The sequence below is a fragment of the Eschrichtius robustus genome, chromosome 12, assembly GCF_028021215.1.
Source record: "Eschrichtius robustus isolate mEscRob2 chromosome 12, mEscRob2.pri, whole genome shotgun sequence".
Taxonomy (NCBI): Eukaryota; Metazoa; Chordata; class Mammalia; order Artiodactyla; family Eschrichtiidae; genus Eschrichtius; species Eschrichtius robustus.
In genome coordinates this window covers 36,365,454-36,385,954 of record NC_090835.1, presented here as the reverse complement: position 1 = coordinate 36,385,954, position 20,501 = coordinate 36,365,454, and the positions used below count along the sequence as shown (strand labels likewise).

The following is a 20,501-nucleotide window of genomic DNA, read 5'->3' as shown; positions in this document are numbered from 1 at the left end:
TGCCAATGCAGGGGACACGGGTTCGAGCCCTGGTCTGGGAAGATCCCACATGCCGCGGAGCAGCTGGGCCCGTGAGCCACAACTACTGAGCCTGCGCGTCTGGAGCCTGTGCTCCGCAACGGGAGAGGCCGCGACAGTGAGAGGCCCGCGCACTGCGATGAAGAGTGGCCCCCGCTCGCCGCAACTGGAGAAAGCCCTTGCACAGAAACGAAGACCCAACACAGCCAGAAATAAATAAATAAAATTAAAAATATATATATATTAAAAAAAATAAAAATAAAAATAAAGTGCACAGTTCGGCACTTCCATAGTGGTGAAGTGGTTAAGAATGCGCCTGCCAATGCAGGGGACAGAGGTTCAATCCTTGGTCCAGGAAGATCCCACATGCCACGGAGCAACTAAGCCCGTGTGCCACAACTACTGAGCCCGTGGGTCACAACTACTGAAGCCCGTGTGCCTAGAGCCCGTGCCCCACAACAAAGAGAATCCCTCGTGATGAGAAGCCCACACACCACAAAGAAGAGTAGCCCCCGCTCGCCGCAACCAGAGAAAGCCCGCGTGCAGCAACAAAGACCCAACACAGCCAAAAATTAATTAATTAATTAATTATTTTAAAAGTGCACAATGCAATGGTTTTTGGTATACTACATTAATTTTAAAAAATTGTGGTAAGATATATATCACATAAAATTCACCATTTTTGGACGATTTTTAAAAAATAAATTTATTTTTATTTTTATTTATTTTTGGCTGTGTTGGGTCTTTGTTGCTGCATGTGGGCTTTCTCTAGTTGCGGCGAGCAGGGGCTACTCTTTGTTGCAGCGCGCGGGCTTCTCGTTGTGGTGGCTTCTCTTGTTGTGGAGCATGGGCTCTAGGCACGTGGGCTTCAGTAGTTGTGGCTCGCGGGCTCTAGAGCACAGGCTCAGTAGTTGTGGCACACACGGGCTTAGTTGCTCCGCGGCATGTGGGATCTTCACTGACCAGGGCTCGAACCTGTGTCCCCTGCACTGGCAGGCGGATTCTTAACCACTGCGCCATCAGGGAAGCCCTGGACGATTTTTAAGTGTATAGTTCAGTGGCATTAATTATACTCACAATGTTGTGTAACCATAACCACTATTTCCAAAACCTTTTCTTTACTCCAAACAGAAACTCTGTAACCATTAAATAAAAATAACTCCTTATCTTTCTTCTCCACAGCTTGGTAACCTTTAATCTACTTTGTCTCTCTATGAATTTGGTATTCTAGGTACCTCATATAAGTGAAATCACACAGCATCTGTCCTTTTGTGTCTGGCTTATTTCAGATAGCATAATGTTTTCAAGGTTCATCCACCTCGTAGTATGTGTCAGAACTTCTTTACTTTTTATGGCTGAATAATATTCCACTGTATGTAAATACTGCATTTTGTTTATCCATTCATCTGTGATGGATACTTGGGTTGTTTCTGTCTTTTGGCTATTATGAATAATGCTGCTATGAACATTGGTATACAAGTATCTGCTTAAGTCCCTGGTTTCAGTTCTTTTGGATATATACCTAGGAGCAGAACTAATTGACCATATAGTAATTAAATGTTTAGCTTTTAAACAAATTGCCAAACTGTTTTCCATAGTGGCTGCACCACTTTACATTCCCACCAGCAATATGAGGGTTCCAATTTCTCCACATGGTCACCAACACTTGTATCTTTTTTTTTTTTTTTTTTTGTAACAGTTATCCTAAAGGGTGTGAAGTGGTATCTCACGGTAATTTTCATTTTCATTCCCCTAATGACTAATGACGTTGAACATTAATTTTCAAGTGCTTATGGCCATTTCTATAATTTCTTTGAGGATATATCTATTCAAATCTTTTGCCCACTTTTGAATTGTGTTGTTTGGTTGTTGTTGAATTGTAGGAGTCCTTTGTATATTCTGGATACTAGACCGTTATCAGATATAATGATTTGTGAATATTTTCTTTAATTCTGTGGGTTTACCATATTTTTAATTTCCAATAAATTTTCTGTTCTGCAAATGTTCATTTTTTATGGCTTTCTGTTCTTGTTTTATGGATGCAGTAGCTTGCCATCTCTCTGAAGGTCCAGTTAGTTGGTTTTTTAAGAAAATTTTCTCCTGCTGCCTTCATTTTTTTTGTTTCTTCCAAGGTCCATTTTTCTTTTTGTTTTGCTCTCTATCTTAACATCTTAGAGAGTTTTCCCTTAAATATTTGGTCCCATTTAAATAAATATCTGCTTCTATTTAAAAGTAAAACACTTTAGGGACTTCCCTGGTGGTCCACTGGTTAAGATGCTGTGCTTCCAGTGCAGGGGGCGTGGGTCTGACCCTGGTCTGGGAACTAAGATCCCACATGCTGTGTGGTGCAGCCAAGAAAAAAAAAAAAGAAACAAAAGTAAAAACGCTTTAAAAAGCTGACTGGAAGCTCTCCATGCATACATAGAGCTGGATGGATTTCATTGAGGACCAGATGCTATCTTCAGATCCCCACTGCCTGGTCCATTTCTCAAGAGAAGAATCTTCTGTCTCAAAATTAAAAACCCGGGACTTTCCTGGTGGCACAGTGGTTAAGAATCCGCCTGCCAATGCAGGGGACACGGGTTCGAGCCCTGGTCTGGGAAGATCCCACATGCCGTGGAGCAACTAAGCCCGTGTGCCACAACTACTGAGCCTGCACTCTAGAGCCTACAGGCCACAGCTACTGAGCCCACGTGCTGCTACTGAAGCCCGCACATCTAGAGCCCATGCTCTGCAACAAGAAAAACCACCGCAATGAGAAGCCCATGCACAGCAGCAAAGAGTAGCCCCCACCTGCCGCAATTAGAGAAAGCCCGCACGCAACAACAAGACCCAACACAGCCAAAAATTAAAAAAAAAAGAACAAACTTGGTATGATTTCAATCCTTTAAAATTTTTTAAACTTTTATGACCCAGCACATGGTCCATTCTAGACAATGTTCCATGTACACTCTTCAAGAATGTGTATTCTGCAGTCATTGGGTATAGTGTTTTACACGTCAGTCAAGTCAAGCTGGTTGACAGTCCTTGTCCTAGAGATCAGGTTGCTATAAGAACACCCACCATAAACAGGGTGGCTTAAACAACAAACATCCATTTCTCACAGTTCTGGAGGCAGATTTGGTGTCTGGTGAGGGTCCACTTCCTGGTTCATAAACAGTTGTCTTCTCACTCTTCATCCCCTTACAATGGCACCAATTCCACTGTAGTGGCTCCACTCCCATGACTGCATCCAAACCTAATTACATCCTAAAGGCCCCATCTCCAGATACCAACATACTGGAGGCTACAACGTACAAATTTTGGTGGGAGACACAACATTCAGTCTATAGCAATCTTATTTAAGTCATACTTTTGCCGATTTTTGGTCTAGTTAGTCTGTCATTTGCTGAGAAAGGTGTATTGAGACTATAACCATTGAACTATTTCTCTTCAATTCTGTCAGTTTTTGCTTCATGTATTTTGGGGCTCCACTGTTAGGTGCATACACATTTATAAGTATTATACGTTCTTGACCCTTTTAACATTATAAAATGTCCCCCTTCAACTCTAGGAATATTTCTTAAAGTCTATTTGTCTGATTAATATAGCCACTCCAACTCACTATGGTTACTATTTGCATGGTATATCTTTTCCCTTCATTTTCCTTTCAACCTATTTGTGTCCAAATCTAAATGAGTCTCTTATAGACAGTATACAGTTGGATCTTACTTTTTAAATTCAGTCTGATAACCAATGCATTTTGAATGGAGTGTTCAGTCTATTCACAGTATGTAATTACTGATATGACTGAATTCAAGTCTGCCATTTTGCTTTTTTTTTGGTCTTATTTTTTTTTGTTCCTTTTTTCCTCCTTTACTGCCCTCTTTTGTGTTAAGCAAGTATTTCTGGTGTATCATTTTAATTCCTGTGTTGACTTCTTCTATTTATTACTGGTATTACAATATGCATCTTTAACATGTCACCATCTATTTCAGGTTAACAGTGACTTAGTTTCATTCAATATTGCAACTTTGCTCCAATACGGCTCCATTCCTTTGTGCTAGTTGTGTCACATATATACTTCCATAAATGTTATAAAGCTAACAATAGTGTTATTATTCCTTTAATCAATCTAATGTTTTTAAAGAAATTAAGTGAAAAAGATACAGACATAGTCTTTTATATTTACCCACATATTTACCATTTCCAATACTCTTCAGTCCTTCTTACAGATCTGAGTTACTACCTGGTGGTATTTTCTTTTGGCCTGAAGCTCGTCCTTCAGTATTTCTTACAGGGAAGATCTACCAGCACTGAACTCTCTCAATTTTTGTTAATCTGGGAATGAGTTATTTCAGCTTCACTCTTGAAAGACAGGTTCGTTCACTGGATACACAATTATTGGTTCAGTTTTCTTCCCCTTTTAGCATTCTGAATATCATTCTACTGCTTTCTGGCCTCCATTATTTCTTATGAGTCATTATCATATTATTGTTTTTTTGGACATGATGAGTCATTTTTCTGCTTTTAAGACTTTCTTTCAGCAGTTTGATTATGACATACCTAGATGTGATTCCCTTTGTGTTTTCTTACATGTTCTTGGAGCTGTAGGTTAATGTTTTACATCAAATTTGAGAAGTTTTCAGCCATTATGTCTTCAAATATTTTTCTTTCCCTTTCTCTCCTCTGAGATTCCCATTATAAGTATACTAGGACACATGGCATGAGGGGTTGCTGTAAGTCTGCATAGCTAAAGCTCAACCAATGATTTAGGTGAAGACTGTATTCAAGCACCTCAAACCTGTAAGGATCCACCCTCTGCTGAACAATCTGCATGTGGCTTGGGGGATGCATTCAAAGTTGTGACCAACTTTCAAGAATCCCTCGCATTTTGCTTTTCATCAGTATCTCGCATCTCCCCTGTACATGTGTAGTTTCCCAGTCAGCCAAGAATGTGTGGAGAGCTTATCTTAGCCCTTCTATGGTAATTTTCAGGATATTCCTCAACCCCAACTGTTACTTGGGGCAAGTGAAGCTACAGGTTTACCCTGTTCATTCCTGCATCAACTGCTTTCGTTGGAAAAGACACAGGACCCCCCTCCCCCTTTCCTGGTCCAACACACACACACACACACACACACACACACACACACATACACACACACTCTCACCATCCTAAATGAGTACATTCCTTCTGGCAAAAAGCTGCTGGTTTCTGCAGCTAGCCCTGTACTGGTAAAATCACTATTCTCACCAACCAGGTTCTTTTCTTTTCTTTTTTGCATATGCCATTGCTTATGAGAATTTGCTTCAAACCAACTTACTTTGTTCTCTTGCCTAAGGAAAAAAAACTCTAAGGAGGAGATCTGATGCTAAAGACTAATACGACTCTTGGAAAGTTATATATTCTAGGTATTTATGTGAATTCTTTTTCCGAAATGATTAAATTTCTAATAAAAGTTCCTACTTTCAAATATTTCTAAATTCTGGCAAGTGACTCAAAGTAACATTTTTAGGTTGTTACAATTAAAATAAAAATTTCCTCCTAGTTATGTGGTTCAACCAAAATATCATCTACTTGGGGACTTCCCTGGTGGTCCAGTGCTTAAGAATCCGCCTTCCAATGCAGGGGACACGGGTTCGATCTCTGGTCGGGGAACTAAGATCCCACGTGCTGTGGGGCAACTAAGCTTGCATGCGGCAGCTACAGACCCCACATGCTCTGGAGCCTGCGTACCCCAACTAGAGAAAAGCCCGCGCACCGCAACGAAAGATCCTGCGTGCCGCAACTAAGACCCGACGCAGCCATAAATAAATAAATAAATAATTTAAAACAAGAACAAAGTATAATCTACTTACCTGGCTGAGTCCATACGAGGACAGCCATGCTGTTGAACAATGGGGCAGAAACTTTAGGCACTGCTGAGAATGCTCTCTAGCCCCAGCTGGGCCCCTTAGGTTTTTATCTACCAATAGTATTAAGAGGTTTTAAGCTCCCACACTTGTGAAGTAATTGACTCTGTTCTTGAAATACTAGAATAACAGCTGTGTCACGTATAACTTCCAACCTTTTCCAGTCTGATGACCAAACTGATAATGACAAAAACATTTCCCATCTTACCATGTCTGTTTTGAAAGAGCCAACACCCTGAGTCTTCATTTACACAAATAGGACTCTGCTCCACAGGTAATTATAAGACCAGCTAGGACAGAGCATAATAATGTTTCTTCATATTTAATAAAATGAAAGAAACTAACCTCTTTTTTCTTCTTCTCGTTTTAGTTTATCTTCCTCTATTTCTTTCGGTAGTTTTTCCTTTTTCTCTTTCTCCACATCATTATGTAAATGTTTTGTGGTATAGCTGAGTGCTGGTGAAAGAAGGATCTCTCCATTTTTGCAGAGTTCATCACGAATTTTAATAAAAAACTGCTGAAGTTCTACCGCATCCTCATATATTTCAGAATCTGTCCTATAATAGCATTAAGAGTATTCACTGACACACAAGCTGCTTCTTTTAAACACCCTGCTTATATGTTAAAGCATTCTATGAAATGCTTCTTTAATGCATTAATTGATATAATGGTAACTTCTGTGCAGTTCTAATAAGGCTATCTCCTTAAAATTTGTTAGAACAGAATCTGAAGTGTAATTTTACCTTGGTGAGCCTCATGCTCACCAGTTTCCTTTTCCTTAAGGCTCACTCCTTGTACAGCTCATGTAAAAGGAAAGGCCTCATACAGCTTCCTAGGGAGAAACATAGCATGTTCATTAGCTGATTTTGGCAACGGAAGGGGGTTGCCACAGTCAGGGACTATGCTAAGGCTCCACACCATGTGCAACACTTACTTGCATCTAATCTTTGAATTAATTTTTACTTTCTCTTAGTTAAGGGACCAACACACTGCATAAGGTATTAACAAAAGATTTAGCCCATTTTCTTCTTTTTGGATCTATATCATGGTTGCCTAGGCTGGTACGACTCCGTGAATATTTGAACCTAAACTGCAAAGTCCTAAGGGCATCGTAAAATGGTTACAGGCCTCAGAGTCAGTGTTCATTTTAGTTTCCCAGAAATAACTACATAATTCTGGGGAATCACCACAGGCAACATAGTGGAAGATAGAAAAAAAATTATGTGTGTCATACTGAAAACTTTTAAAAGATTCTTTCACCATTTATAAAATGAGAGGATTGGGCAAAATGAACTTCAGAATTTAGACTCAAAGAAATTCTATTACTATTTCTAATCTACTGTTGGTCTGAGGAAGAAAGATAATTCTATTAATTAAGAATACCAGGGTCTGACATTTCATATGTAAATAAACGTGGGACATTTGGCCCTTGTGCTTCCGTGAGAGAGTTATTGACAGTGGGTCGCTGACATCTTCATGAAGTTTAGGGAGTGATTCATTGCAGGGATGGGCTACGGGATATTGCAGAATTCTCCCTGCTCAGAAGAGGGTCATTTTCATTCTCATTAGCAATCAGCTGTTTTCTCACTTTCATATTGACTCCATCAGTACATCGGTATAACCCGAGGGTGTGATTAAGAACGCCTCAACTTGAAATTCAATTGCTGTTACTCGTTGTATTTATACTTGTATTGCTCTTAAGTTGTATTCATAGCACTTTTCATGTTTCTGCATTTGAACCTTGCAATAAACCTGTGCGGTGGGCTGCACGGGTCTAAGAGCCTAGTTTTACAGTCGAGGAAGCTGAACTCATTAAGTTCTTGGCCTAAGCCCTCGGAGCTGGTAAGTGGCTTTGCGTATTAGAACCCAGATATTCTTGCTCTAAATCTAGTGCTCGCTCTATGTGTTTATGTACATATTCACAAATACTCCTTTATTCAACAAATAAAAAGTATGTGCAAAACACACACACACACACAAAAAAAGAATACCAGAGTCTGAAAAATTATCCACAAAGGTAACCAGAGACAAAGACTTATTAGCAGCAGTCATGGAGACATTCTGGTCAGGCTAGTGTGGATGGTGTAGCAAGCTCAGTCAGCTGTTTGCTGATACGGATCACTAGAGCATCAAAACTTGAACGAAGCCTCCAGAATGCTTCTCACCAGCAAAGGTGAACTGGCAATCTAAAACACTGCCAATAACAACCTAAATGGATATTTCAAGAAAGATTCTAAAATCTTTTCAGGTTATAGAAATGCTAACACTTGTAGGAAAGCAATAAAAATAAAACTGGCCAAGGGAAATAAAACTCCTACGACACTATTTTGATGCCTATTTTCTGAACAGAGACTTCCGAAGACTGTTTGCTTGAAATTAATTTTACAAGAGCTTACAATTTTAAGTATAAAATTAAAACTGAAAACACACTTTTGATAATCCACATTACACTGAAAGGGCAGATTCATAATTCCATCATGTGCTCAGAACAGTGTGTAATTTATAAAACTTACAAATTGTTTAGTTCTGGGTTTTTCCATTTAATATTTTCAGCCCTTGGTTGACCTCGAGTAACTGAAACTGCAGAAAGTGAAACGGTGGATAAAAAGGGGAATACTGTAAAGTCACCTTGGACTCTACCTCCTAGGCCTCAAAAGCAAAAACTAACCATGTCAACAATGGGAGAAGCAAAAGAGCTCATTTCCTAGAGATACAAATCTGCTTAATTCTTAAAATAATGTCATCTATACAAGAAACAAAGTTGCTAGTCATCTATATAAGAAACAAAGTTGCTAATAATCTAAGCCACAAGTCTATTTTGGAAGAAGCACAGAACTAATCCCAAGATATACTGGGGGTAAGGTAGGGGGGCAGGGAGGAGAGGAGTAACTTTAGACCTAAGGACTATTTAAGTAAACTGTGAATAAGAATGGAACTCTAAGCTCCATGAGAGCAGGGTTTGTCTGTTTTGTCCACTGGTGTATACCAAGTATCCAGAACATTCTCATAACTGGTAGTCACTCAATAAACATTTGTTGAATAAATGAAAACTAACGAATAAATGAATGCAGATTTTGACTACAATATGTCCCCCCATATTTCTCTTTATTTCTATCTGCACTGTTGAAGAATAAGGACCATTTACTAAATGTGTCACTCAAGGGCCTCTCCAATCTGACCCCAACTCCACGTGTCTCTTGAACACACCATATTCATTTCCTAACCCTACGCCTTTACTCATACCACTTACCTTATCTGAATCCCACCCATTTTCCCAGTCTTCTCTGACGTCTCATGCCTTTTTAGAACTCTAACGCAGTTCCTTTACTCCACCATCTTTTACTAAATATCAAGTTGTTAACCGTTATCTCATGCCTGGAATTATTTTTCCCTAAGCATAGGCGCTACCCCAACTGTCAGACTTGAAGCTCTTAGAGCACACAGCTCAAGTCTTATCATCCCTGGCTGCGCTCCATGACTGGCGTCTTGGTGACTGGCTCAGCAGTGGCTCTCTATGGTGGGGAACAAGATAAGCCAAGCCACTTACTAGTTGTGACTTTGCAATGTATTTCCCTCTGTCATGTACATCTTCGTATACAAATTAGGAAGATTATCACCTACCTAGAATGGCTATTATAAGAGTTAGAGATTATGTACATAAAGTACTTAGCGTGGTGCTTTACAAAGGGCAGGCCCTCAATAGGAACATCAAACATTACTTTTAATTTTTCTTTCAAGATCCAGAGCAAACCCAGGCTTCACAGATTCCCCAGCTTGAATCACCCCATGCCCAGTGACTAAAGGTCTAGCTCTCAGCATGATAGACTATAAGCTCCAGGAAGGCAGGGTTTGTATTTTTAACTTTTTATATACCCCCCAAGTGACCCCAAGAGCATATAGAAGACACACTGTAATTGCTGAACTGAAACTGTTTTCACAGCTGAGTATATACTATTGTTGTGTGGCAAATATACAGCACAGATCAAAATTAGAAGGGAATTTAAGTTTGATGGAAATTTAAATTTGATTTCTTCTTCTTTTAGAACATTTAATGTCTACAGACTGAACTTAAAAGTGACGAATCTGAGATTAAAAAGAAGCCCTTTTAGATATCTGAAATGACAATCAAATTTAAATCAGTCTAACCTCAGATCAGTATCTTAGAGCTATTCTAATTTATTTAAAGCATGCTTGCATTCAACTCAAACTTTAAAAGAAAATCATATTACTATTTCTAATTGAAAGCATTTTATCCATTAAAAATACATGTTGTATGAAAGGCTATATTTTAAAAGTTTATGTTTTTCAACAGATCTTCAATTTTGTCTCATTCCTTCCCCTCATTGGCCCTACTCCAGACAATTTAGTAGTGTGCCTTCTCTCCTCCACAGACTATACTTGCTCTCTATAAGTTTTGGCTAATTAAAATTCAAAATAGCACCCCATCAACTGTAATCATGTACCTATGCTGAAATAGCAAATCAAAGCAAAATTCTTTCTTCTGTTTTACACTAAATGTCACACCTTCTCAAAAAGAAATGGTTTTGAAAACATACCGATTCATCCTTCTTGCCCTCTCCAATACTTCAAACATATGCTCTTGAAATAAATCGAGCCGCCGGTAGCGATTATTTTCAACATTCTTCCTAATTATGTCAAAAGTAAGAGGAGGTTTGTTTGGAAAGCTGGGATCCACAGCAGGAATTTCTGCTAGGGAATCACTGTAGCATCTTCCTTCATCATCCTGATGACTCATGACTGACACAAAAAGATTATGGATAAGCTCCTGAATCAGCAAGGTTACATTTGGGACATGAGAGTCCTCATCTCCTTCTAGGTCTCTCCGAGTTTCAAGCAGGACTTTGTGTAGGACAAGGGCATCTTTGTAGATCAAAGACTCTGGTTCATTGTATGTACAGGCATTGTTAAACATCATGACAAAGTCCTCAACCATGGAGTCTATATCTTGGTATTTGTTGGCCATCATGTGACTTCGAATTTTTTCCATGTCCATGGGTTTTTTAATGGTCAAATAGTAGTCAGGCAGCTCGGATCTGGAGGGAAGCCTCAGAAATATGGCACTGAGGCGGCGACCCCTCTTATCAGTATAGTTCTTTACAGCTTCATAGACTTCATTTAGTTTCTGCTGCATTGGAGTCATATATTTTGATTTTTTAGGAGAAATACCGCTCTTCCTACCTAAAGAAAGATTTATGTTAAATGGATAAAATAAAATATATGAACCTAAATTTGTAAAAAGTTGGTAGCATAACCACAAGGAAGGGACTATTCCAAGTGATATATAAAACACAGTAATTAGTATGTTTCTAGTGAAACATACCCTATCAACAAAGAAAGAACTAGAAAAACTGTTTTCAGTACTTATATTTTTGGTGGGAGAGTAAGTACTACTATGTTGAGATAGTTGTGAATAAGGTAGAATAAAGGAAATGAGTAGCTATGTGACACTCTAACTCCATCTCCTATGGTATCCTTGAGAACTGAGATTTTCAACAAGGGAGAAAAAGAGATCAAGGTGTTAAAACAGAGGACACTGAATAAAAACCTTGTAGCCTTGAATCTCAACTGGGAGTATCAGTATGAACTTAAGATGTATTTTCTCTTTAAATATAAAATACACACAAAATTTCTTAGCTCTGTCCACTGAAAATTCTAGAAACAGTGACCAACCCAGTTGCAGTATATCCCTATATAATTTTGACTATATAAAGACAACAGCTCTGGAATACTGATTTCAAATACTAATGTTAGTAGCTCTTTGGCAAATGGCTAATTCCTAGTCTATACAAGATGAGCCTGGTATATCTTGAAACACTAGACAGTAAAGAATCTACCAACGACTTCTTACCATGGTCAGGTCAAAAGACCATAGCAGCCAGTCTGGGACAACGTAAGTATCAACAAGAACCATAATTGCAATGGGTTATAAAACTCAGCAATATGTTTAAATCTAGTAGTTCTTAATGATAAATAAAAACAAACAAACAAACAATGGGATAGATGTTGCAGGACTTTAGTAAACCAATGCATTATTTTCTTTGTACTTCATTATTTTGAAAACTGGTAAATAAAAGGGGAAAAAAAAATCTAGCTTTTATCCTTTCAAAAACCAAACAATATACACAAACAAACAAAAAAACCATACCACTGGGTAACCAAACACTGGATGAGGCAAAGTTTATTTACATAGAAGTATTCCAGTTAGTAAATGAGCAAGGAATGATAAAATTAAATTATCACTATCTAACAGCTCTTCAATGAATTAAGCATCAATAGCTATTAACATAATTTAAAGAAACAACCAGATATTACGTGCCACCTGATGGAAGACACTATATCACCTCTGAAGTCAGTTTCTGTGTCAAAGGGAGGGGAGAATCAAATTTAAATCTAAATCTGATCGACTACCAATTTATAGGAACTAAAAAGAACAAAAGAACACGTGAAACTACAGCAAAGGGACACAATGAGCAAAACCTAGACTGTGGGAAACTATAGTACAAACCCAATTTCTTCAACAAACTGCAGGGGAAAAAAGAGAGATGGAGGGGAATTTATAGATTAAAAGAACTATCAATCAAATGCAATGTGTGGACCTTATTTGCCAAGTTGAAACTGAATCTAATCAAGCCTTTAAAGTTAACTTCCATTTATGAGAAATAGGGAAATAAAGGAAAAAGTTAACTGACATCACAAGGAAGTGAACTGACTAATCCAGAAATTTGGACTGCACGTGAAAGTGACCAGGTTTCTAGAGTTAATGGCATGAAGGATAAAAAAAGGAGGGGGACTGCTCTAAACTATGAGTTTAAGGACAAAATAATCAAATGTAATATACAGAACTTAATTAGATCCTGATTTGAAGAAACTGACTATAAATATACATTTGTGAGACAATCAGTAAAATTTGAAAATTTGTCAGGTATTAGATGAAACCAAGAAACTCCTAATTTTGTTAGGTGTGACAATGACTTCATGGTTATTTAAGAAAATACCTGCGTATTTTAGAGATGCATAATGAACTATGTAGAAATAAAACGACATGATTGGATTTGGCTTAAAATAATTCAGAACAAAGAAAAAAGAAGGAAAAAACGGAAGATAGGAAATAAGTATGGCAGAACCTTGATAAATGCTGAGTAACTGGTATAGACAGGGATTCATTGTACTATTCTTTATACTTACATATGTTTTGAATTTTTCATAAAATTGAGAAATGAAAAAATTAACATTGCATGTTAAAATTTCCTTTCCCTGAACTTTAAAAAAAAATGTATTTATATATATTTAGATAGTTACTGTTAAAGTATCTATCTGTCATTAGTTTCCTAACTCAACTTGTATAATGAATTCTAGTTTTAAAAGGCATTATATCCCTGTAAGTTAGAAGGTTTTCATTTCTGCAAACCTTCTGTATGCTTTTACAACTCCATGAAGAGATAAATGAATGGCTTAACAAAAAGGAATGATCACTTAGCAATAAATCATACCCAAAGCTATTGTAAATTCAGTTTACAGTCATTTCATATAAAAAATCAGGGTCTGTTTGTTTTTTCCCTTTTCAGCAAATATGACTCTAAAGAATATTTGACAACACCACTGTCATTTGCTTGGTATTTATTTTTACTTATATATTTTAAATAAGGCAGAAACCTCTTCTGTAGCCCAATGGTACTAATTGTTTTTGCTGTCTCTCTTCTCTCTCACAGTTTTCAACCAAACAACCATCCACAGACTACACTCAAAAGACAGCCAAGTTAACTTACAGTACAGTGGCTAGACATCTCTAACCTATCAAATTCTGTCTAGGAGGAACTACTGGGACTCATTTTTAATTCTAGTAATCAGCAAACAAACATACAAAAAAAAAAAAAAAGAAAGAAAGAAAATAAAATCCGCCACTATATGCTTCCAGGCATCACATGTAGAAAAAATATCTATTCTTACTATTTAACATTTACAAAATGTCCACTGCATTCAAGAAAGCAAAACCTTTGACATTATATTCTTCTATTCCTCACGTGCTTTTATGTTTACTTAAAATACAGAAGACAGTGCTTGAGAGGAATTAAGAAACTCCATGCTGGAGTGCAAGTTCAATTATATTCATCAATTAATTAAATGTTATTTCAGTAAATCAGCAATCTATCCTTGATGGACTAAACTGAACAATGAAGTGTGAGGCTGCCTTACTCAGTTTGAGTTTGGGAGAAGCCATGTCATCATCATCAGGCAGTGGGCCCAGCTCTTTCCTTTTATCCTTGAGTAACTTCTCCAGGATGTGCGCATCATTGTACACCTATATTTAATTACAAATATAATTAAAATTATTTTTCTAAGAAGCTTTCTACTGAAGTATAATATACATCCATAAAGAAGTTTTAAAAACATAAGTTAGGATAGTTGAGAACTAAAGAAATAAAGCCTGAGATCACTACAGAGCAACAAAATCACATCTCCGTGGGGTGGGCCTCAGCCTCAACTGGTTTGTTGTTTAAAGTCTTCCAGGTGACTCTAATGTGCACCCATGCAGGCTAAAGTTTGAGAACTACTGTACCAGAATCATTGCAAGTTTTTGCAGAAGTTCTGAAATATATTTACATGTGTTGTTTCTTCATAAATCTCTCTTGCACTGGACCCTCAAGGTAGCAGACTTAGCTCAATGGAAATTAAAAATTAAAAACATCTGATAGTTGGAGAGAAACATCTCAAACACTATTAAAAGGGATTTAACACCAGTGTGCGTTCACAGCCTGGAATCTGATCTGTGAAAAGCAACAATCCCTGCTGAGGCTCTCTCTCTACGAAGACTGGGCCGAAGGTGGTAACACAGAGCCAAGGACAAGGTTACGCACCCAACTGTTTTGCCCCCACAGCTGCCTCCTCCCACTCCCCCTACAAAGGCTCTCCTCCCTGACTGCCCCCAGAGCAGAGGGGCTGAGGGAATAACTGACCTCTCTTCTTTGGCAACCTCTCTTAAGGGTGGCTTTTTTCTTTACCAGTGGCAGACAAGTGGCACATTGGCCAATGACACTGAGGACAGTGTAAACCCCTATGACAGAGAGAACCATTTCTTTGATCACAAGCACCCTCAGTGCCTACTTTATTTTATATTGAAATGTAATAGTATAAGAAAGGAAATAAACAATTTGAAAATGTACTTTTATTTCTGGGAGATTTAAAGTAGATAAAGAAAACTCAGAAAAGATCTATGAACCCCCAATACATGTTCACTGCAGCATTATTTACAATAGCCAAGATAAGGAAACAATCTAAGCATCCATCAATGGATGAATGGATAAAGAAAATGTCACACGCACACAGGAATATTATTCAGCCATAAAAAAAATGAAATCTTGCCATTTGCGACAACGTGGATGAATCTTGAGGGCATTATGCTAAGTGAAATAAGTTAAGATGGAGAAAGACAAATACTGTATGATCTCACTTATATGGAATCTAAAAACACCCCCCCCACCACCAAAAAAAACCCAAGCTCATAGATACGGAGAACAGATTGGTGGCTGCCTGAGGTGGGGGTGGGGGAAGGGCAAAGTGAATGAAGGAGGTCAAAAGGTACAAGCTTCCAGTTATAAAATAAATAAGTCATGGGGATGTAATGTATGGTGACTATAGCTAATAATACTGTATTGCATATTTGAAACTTGCTAAGAGAACAGATCGCAAAAGTTCTTATCACAAGAAAAAAAATTTGTAACTACATATGGTGATGGATGTTAACTAGACTTACTGCAGTGATCATTTTGCAATATATATAAATATCAAATCTCTATGTTGTTCACTTGAAACATGTCACTTATACCTCAATTAAAAAAATTAAGTAAAGGACATGAAATAGAAAAAAATATGAAAGGAAGAATGTATCTTAGCTTTACTGACAAAGAACTGAAAATCAAGATGCTTCATAACAAAATCAATTATTCAAAGGTGCATTACTGGGAATATCCTAATATTTATATAATTATACAATTTTCCGAACTATCCTTAGAGAAGTATGGCTACTGAGGATAGTAATAATAATGATGATGAAAGAGTTTATTGTCCTTGGCTTTCATTTGAGTGTTTGAATACCAGGCACTGTGCTACATGCTCTGTAAATATTGTCTCATTTAAATCCTATAATAACCCTGATGCAAGTACTGCTATTATCTCCACTTTACAGATGAGGCTCAGAAAAGATAAGTTACTTACACAGGGACTGGCAGAGCAGGATTCAAATCTAGGATGCCAGATTACACTTGACGCTCTGAATCCATGGATATGGAACCCATGGGATTCGCAGGGTCGACTGTACTATGCCATTTTATATAAGAGACTTGAGCATCTGTGGATTTTGGTATCCGCAGGGGTCCTGGAACCAACTCCCCACTCCCGATACTGAGGGGCAACTGTACAGAGTACAAACTTTTAACCTCTACAGTGTCCTGCCTCCCATTTTAAATAATTAAGAAAAGACAAAATATTAAGCTAGTCACTGAGAAGAGCAACCTAAGTTAGGCCTCTAGACCTGGTCTCTCAAGATCAAAAGAAAATGTACCTACTCCAGGATTCCCACACGTCCTCACCTGGGAGCCCTCCTCGTTGTAGTGCCTGGCATTCCGGAACATCAGCTTCATGTCTTCTATCATTCCCTCTTCCCCTGCATATTTGTCATTGCGGATGTTATGTTCAATTATTTTCAAGTCCATTGGCTCCAAGATGATTTTATAATAATCAGGATAGTCCTTTTTGGATGGTTTAACCATAAATAGATCACAAAGTCTTCTGCCTGAACCTGGCTCACGAGCTTCAAGAACAACATTGAACAAGATTTTCATTCGCTGCTTTCTAATGTTCTTTTTACTGTTGAGGGGCGAGGGAGAAAAGGGGGAAAATGAGAACAGGTTCAGTTTTCTTGATATAAGGATGAACACGAAATAAAACAAATTAATCTTGTGGGCAGGTGCTTCATAATGATTATAATGTATTGATTATGTATGGCACAAACACAGTAAACATGCTGGAAGCTATAAGCAAATATTAGGAAATTTTTCAGAATAGTTAAAACATAGTGACTCTGGCAGGAGCACCCCCCCAAGAACACCAGACAAACGTGTTTAGAATATTTATGAAATGCAATGCTTGAAAATAGATCTTGTCTAACGCCAAAGAAAATGAAATGCTGTTATTAATTGAAATATATTTTTTAAGAACAGAGCAAAAGTGGAATAAAACTGCTGATTCCCTACTAACAGTTCTCCCTTAAACAAACAAACACAAAGAGAAGTGTCCCATCTCCTATGACAACCACTCCTGAACACCTGCATATCCTGAGGGGATGATGTGAGAGGAAGAACTCTCTCAGTCCAGGACTTTAGCAAGTGAATAATAAAAGGGGAGTGCAGGACAAAGCTCCAACATCACAGAGCTCCACATCTGAGCAAAGATTAGAACACAGATGACTTTAGCCTACAAGAAGCCTCTAAAGAAAAATTTCAGAACCTGAATTTGATATCACAGAATTTGGTAACTGGTCTAATAACTGAAATTTACTGCTTTAGGACGTATAACACTTAGAGAATCCTTTCTCCATTTGTATCATTCACTTCAAGAGAGTGATATGTAACTGGTTTCCATCCTCAAAGGCAAGCAAAACTTTTGTCATTAGGGTCAAACAATCTTCTCTGAACTCATCCAGTTTTGTTATTTTATTTACATTTTTCCAGATCCTTACATTGCCTTTGAGACCGAGACCCACAGGCCCATTACTTTTAATCTGACTGCCAGAAATAACTCAGAGCTAAACTTCATATTCTTTTATAACTGTATTAGCTTGGGTGGCTGGTATATTTACTTTATCCTTTTCCAATATGATGTTGAACCTTATTATATCCACACTTTTGAAAGTAACTTTGAAAGACAGCTACCATATTTCCCTATGTGATACTTTCTGGTTACTGTTTTCAATGTCACTTTGATTTTTAGATTCTTGTTTGAACATCCCCTCTTCCTCCCTCAGACTAGTAACTATAAACGGTTTGTTCACTCTTCCCTATTTTGGGAAAGGTGCATAAAATTAAATCCCAGACCTTGTAACTGGCATACTCATTCTTTTTTAATCAGCACCTGTGAAGATACTTCGATAAAATACATCTTACGGGGGTTCAAAACCAAGGTTGTTTATCATTATGCACTTAAGTGTGCCATACTTAAGGGGATGTCAATTCAGGTCACAGACACATAATAAATATACAGTTTTAGAAGTTTACAGGAGATGGGCCATAATTGATTCTGCGCTAACAAAATCAGTATATTATAGCAATTTTCCAATAAATGAAAGTCAAGAGAAATGGGTGCTTTTCCTAATTTGCACGAAGATTATGAGCTAGTAGGGGCTTCGCTCTGAATCCCTGATTTTCCAGGACCACCACCTAACCCCTAAACCCAGCCTAAAACACTGAAACCAATGTCACTTTTTGCTTCTCTTAGTTTATCACCAACTCCTAGAGGACCTCCATAGCGCTTCTAGATCTGATCTTTCCTTTTAATTTTTCATGCCATGGTGTTAGTCCTAACCTTCATAGTTTGTGGCTGACCACTTTCTCAAATGTCCTTATCATTATCCTTCCTATGAAGCTATTATTTATTATGTATGTATTTGTGTTTGGATATACACACCAGATCCTATTTATAGTTACAGCTAACATTTCTACCACATGCCAGGGACTGTGCTAAGCACTATCATTTAATCTTCAAACTCTGAGAACCAGGTACAATTATTATCCCAACTTTGCAGCTATAAAAACAGAGGCTTAGAGACTCAAGTCAATACCTAAGGCCATAAAGTGACTAATCACAACTGAGACTTGAATCAGCTGATAATCACCAGACTACTTTTATCATGCAAGTGGATGATAAAAAGTTAGCTCTGGGGGCTTCCCTGGTGGCGCAGTGGTTGAGAATCTGCCTGCCAATGCAGGGGACACGGGTTCGGGCCCTGGTCTGGGAAGATCCCGCATGCCGTGGAGCAGCTAGGCTCGTGAGCCACAATTGCTGAGCCTGCGCGTCTGGAGCCTGTCCTCTGCAACAAGAGAGGACGCGATAATGAGAGGCCCGTGCACTGCGATGAAGAGTGGCCCCCACTTGCTGCAGCTAGAGAGGGCCCTCGCACAGAGACGAAGACCCAACACAGCCATAAATAAATAAATTAATTAATTAAAAAATAATTAAAAAAAAAAAGTTAGCTCTTACCAAGGGCCTCTCTAATCAAAGTCAACCCTGCTCACAGGCTTCAAAGTCTCCCAGCATTTAACTCCCTGGCCCTAGACCTTCAGTGGTGCCTACTGTGAAGCTAACTAAACCCAAAGGTTCCTTCTTTTACAAGGCTTTCTATATTTCATCTGCAAGTCTTCAAGGACTTTTTTACTCACCTTTTTAAGGAGTTTCCCAGACTAGTAACATCTGACTAAAAACAAAATGAAATCTACCATGTCTTGATGCCAGCAGGAAATACTGCCAGAAAATAATCAGATTGAGTACATTTAGTGAGTACTCACTGCATCCAGGCCCAGTTCCACGGGCTTTAAACATATTAAGCAATCAGGTCTTCACAGCAATCCTATGCAGGTAATGTCATCAACTCCTTTTTCAGATGAGGAAATTGAGATGAGGCTCAGAACACAGCTGATAAGAACAACTGGGATTTGAACTTGGGCAGTAAGGCTCTAGCGCTCGGGGTTATAACACTACTCCACGATGCCCCACATTTCTGTTTCTTCTACTACTACCCAGAACCAGTGCCATATACTATGAATGATATAAAAGAAATACAATCCATGGTCTTTTCCTTAAGTTTACTATCTAACTAAGAAAACTTTTCTTAAGGAAAATATTAGGAAGAAGATAATAATACAGTAATTTTGTAGAGTGGACTACATACGGTAGCAACATAAAGATAACTTTAGAACATCTAACTTTTAAGAAAAAGCATGATAGGGAAATCACATTTCCTAAAGCTATTTGGGCAATCACACAACACTTCCATACAATTATACAACTGTGTACCTTAAACAATTATTTTACTACAGTGATCACACATAAGTTCATTTGTTTTTAACCTGCCTCTTTTCCTGGCCAATAAATTCCTGGAAGGTAGAGGTGATGACTAAACGTTCTCCTTTATGACCTGTGAGCAGAGTCTGGTGTTCTGCAAACAACTGACACTCCATGAATGCCAGATGGCAAAGGTGAAAATAAAAGCACCACACAATGATTACTAGGACCATAACATGGCAACTTATGGGCTGTTTTTAAAAATCGTAAGTAACATGCAAAAGAATGGATGCTTTTAAAGAAATAAAACATGGACAAGATCAGAGACTGAAGAATGTATTTATGCTCAAGAAGCACTAACCCAATGCATAGGTGCCAACATAGACTGACATCACTTGGACAAGTCAACACTGATTATGATCCCTCCACCATCCCCCACTCTGTAAAAGACAATCAGCACCCGCCAGCCCTTGGACACTGGCAATGGTACCATATTCTCAGCCTCTCTACCTCTG

At 38.2% G+C, this 20,501-nt stretch overlaps 1 protein-coding gene across 16 annotated transcripts in view; it reads right to left on the bottom strand.

Annotated features, from left to right (window-relative positions):
* The window catches only part of PBRM1 (polybromo 1), a 108,028-nt gene that overhangs the window by 43,179 nt on the left and 44,348 nt on the right, over positions 1 to 20,501 (bottom strand). For all 16 annotated transcript variants that reach the window (XM_068559418.1, XM_068559419.1, XM_068559413.1 and 13 more), the window contains 4 exons: positions 16,521 to 16,797; positions 14,128 to 14,233; positions 10,470 to 11,112; positions 6,259 to 6,470 (listed from right to left, as the gene is read on the bottom strand). In XM_068559418.1, the coding sequence (XP_068415519.1) occupies positions 6,259 to 6,470; positions 10,470 to 11,112; positions 14,128 to 14,233; positions 16,521 to 16,797 (1,238 nt within the window). The remainder of the gene's footprint in view (positions 1 to 6,258; positions 6,471 to 10,469; positions 11,113 to 14,127; positions 14,234 to 16,520; positions 16,798 to 20,501) is intronic.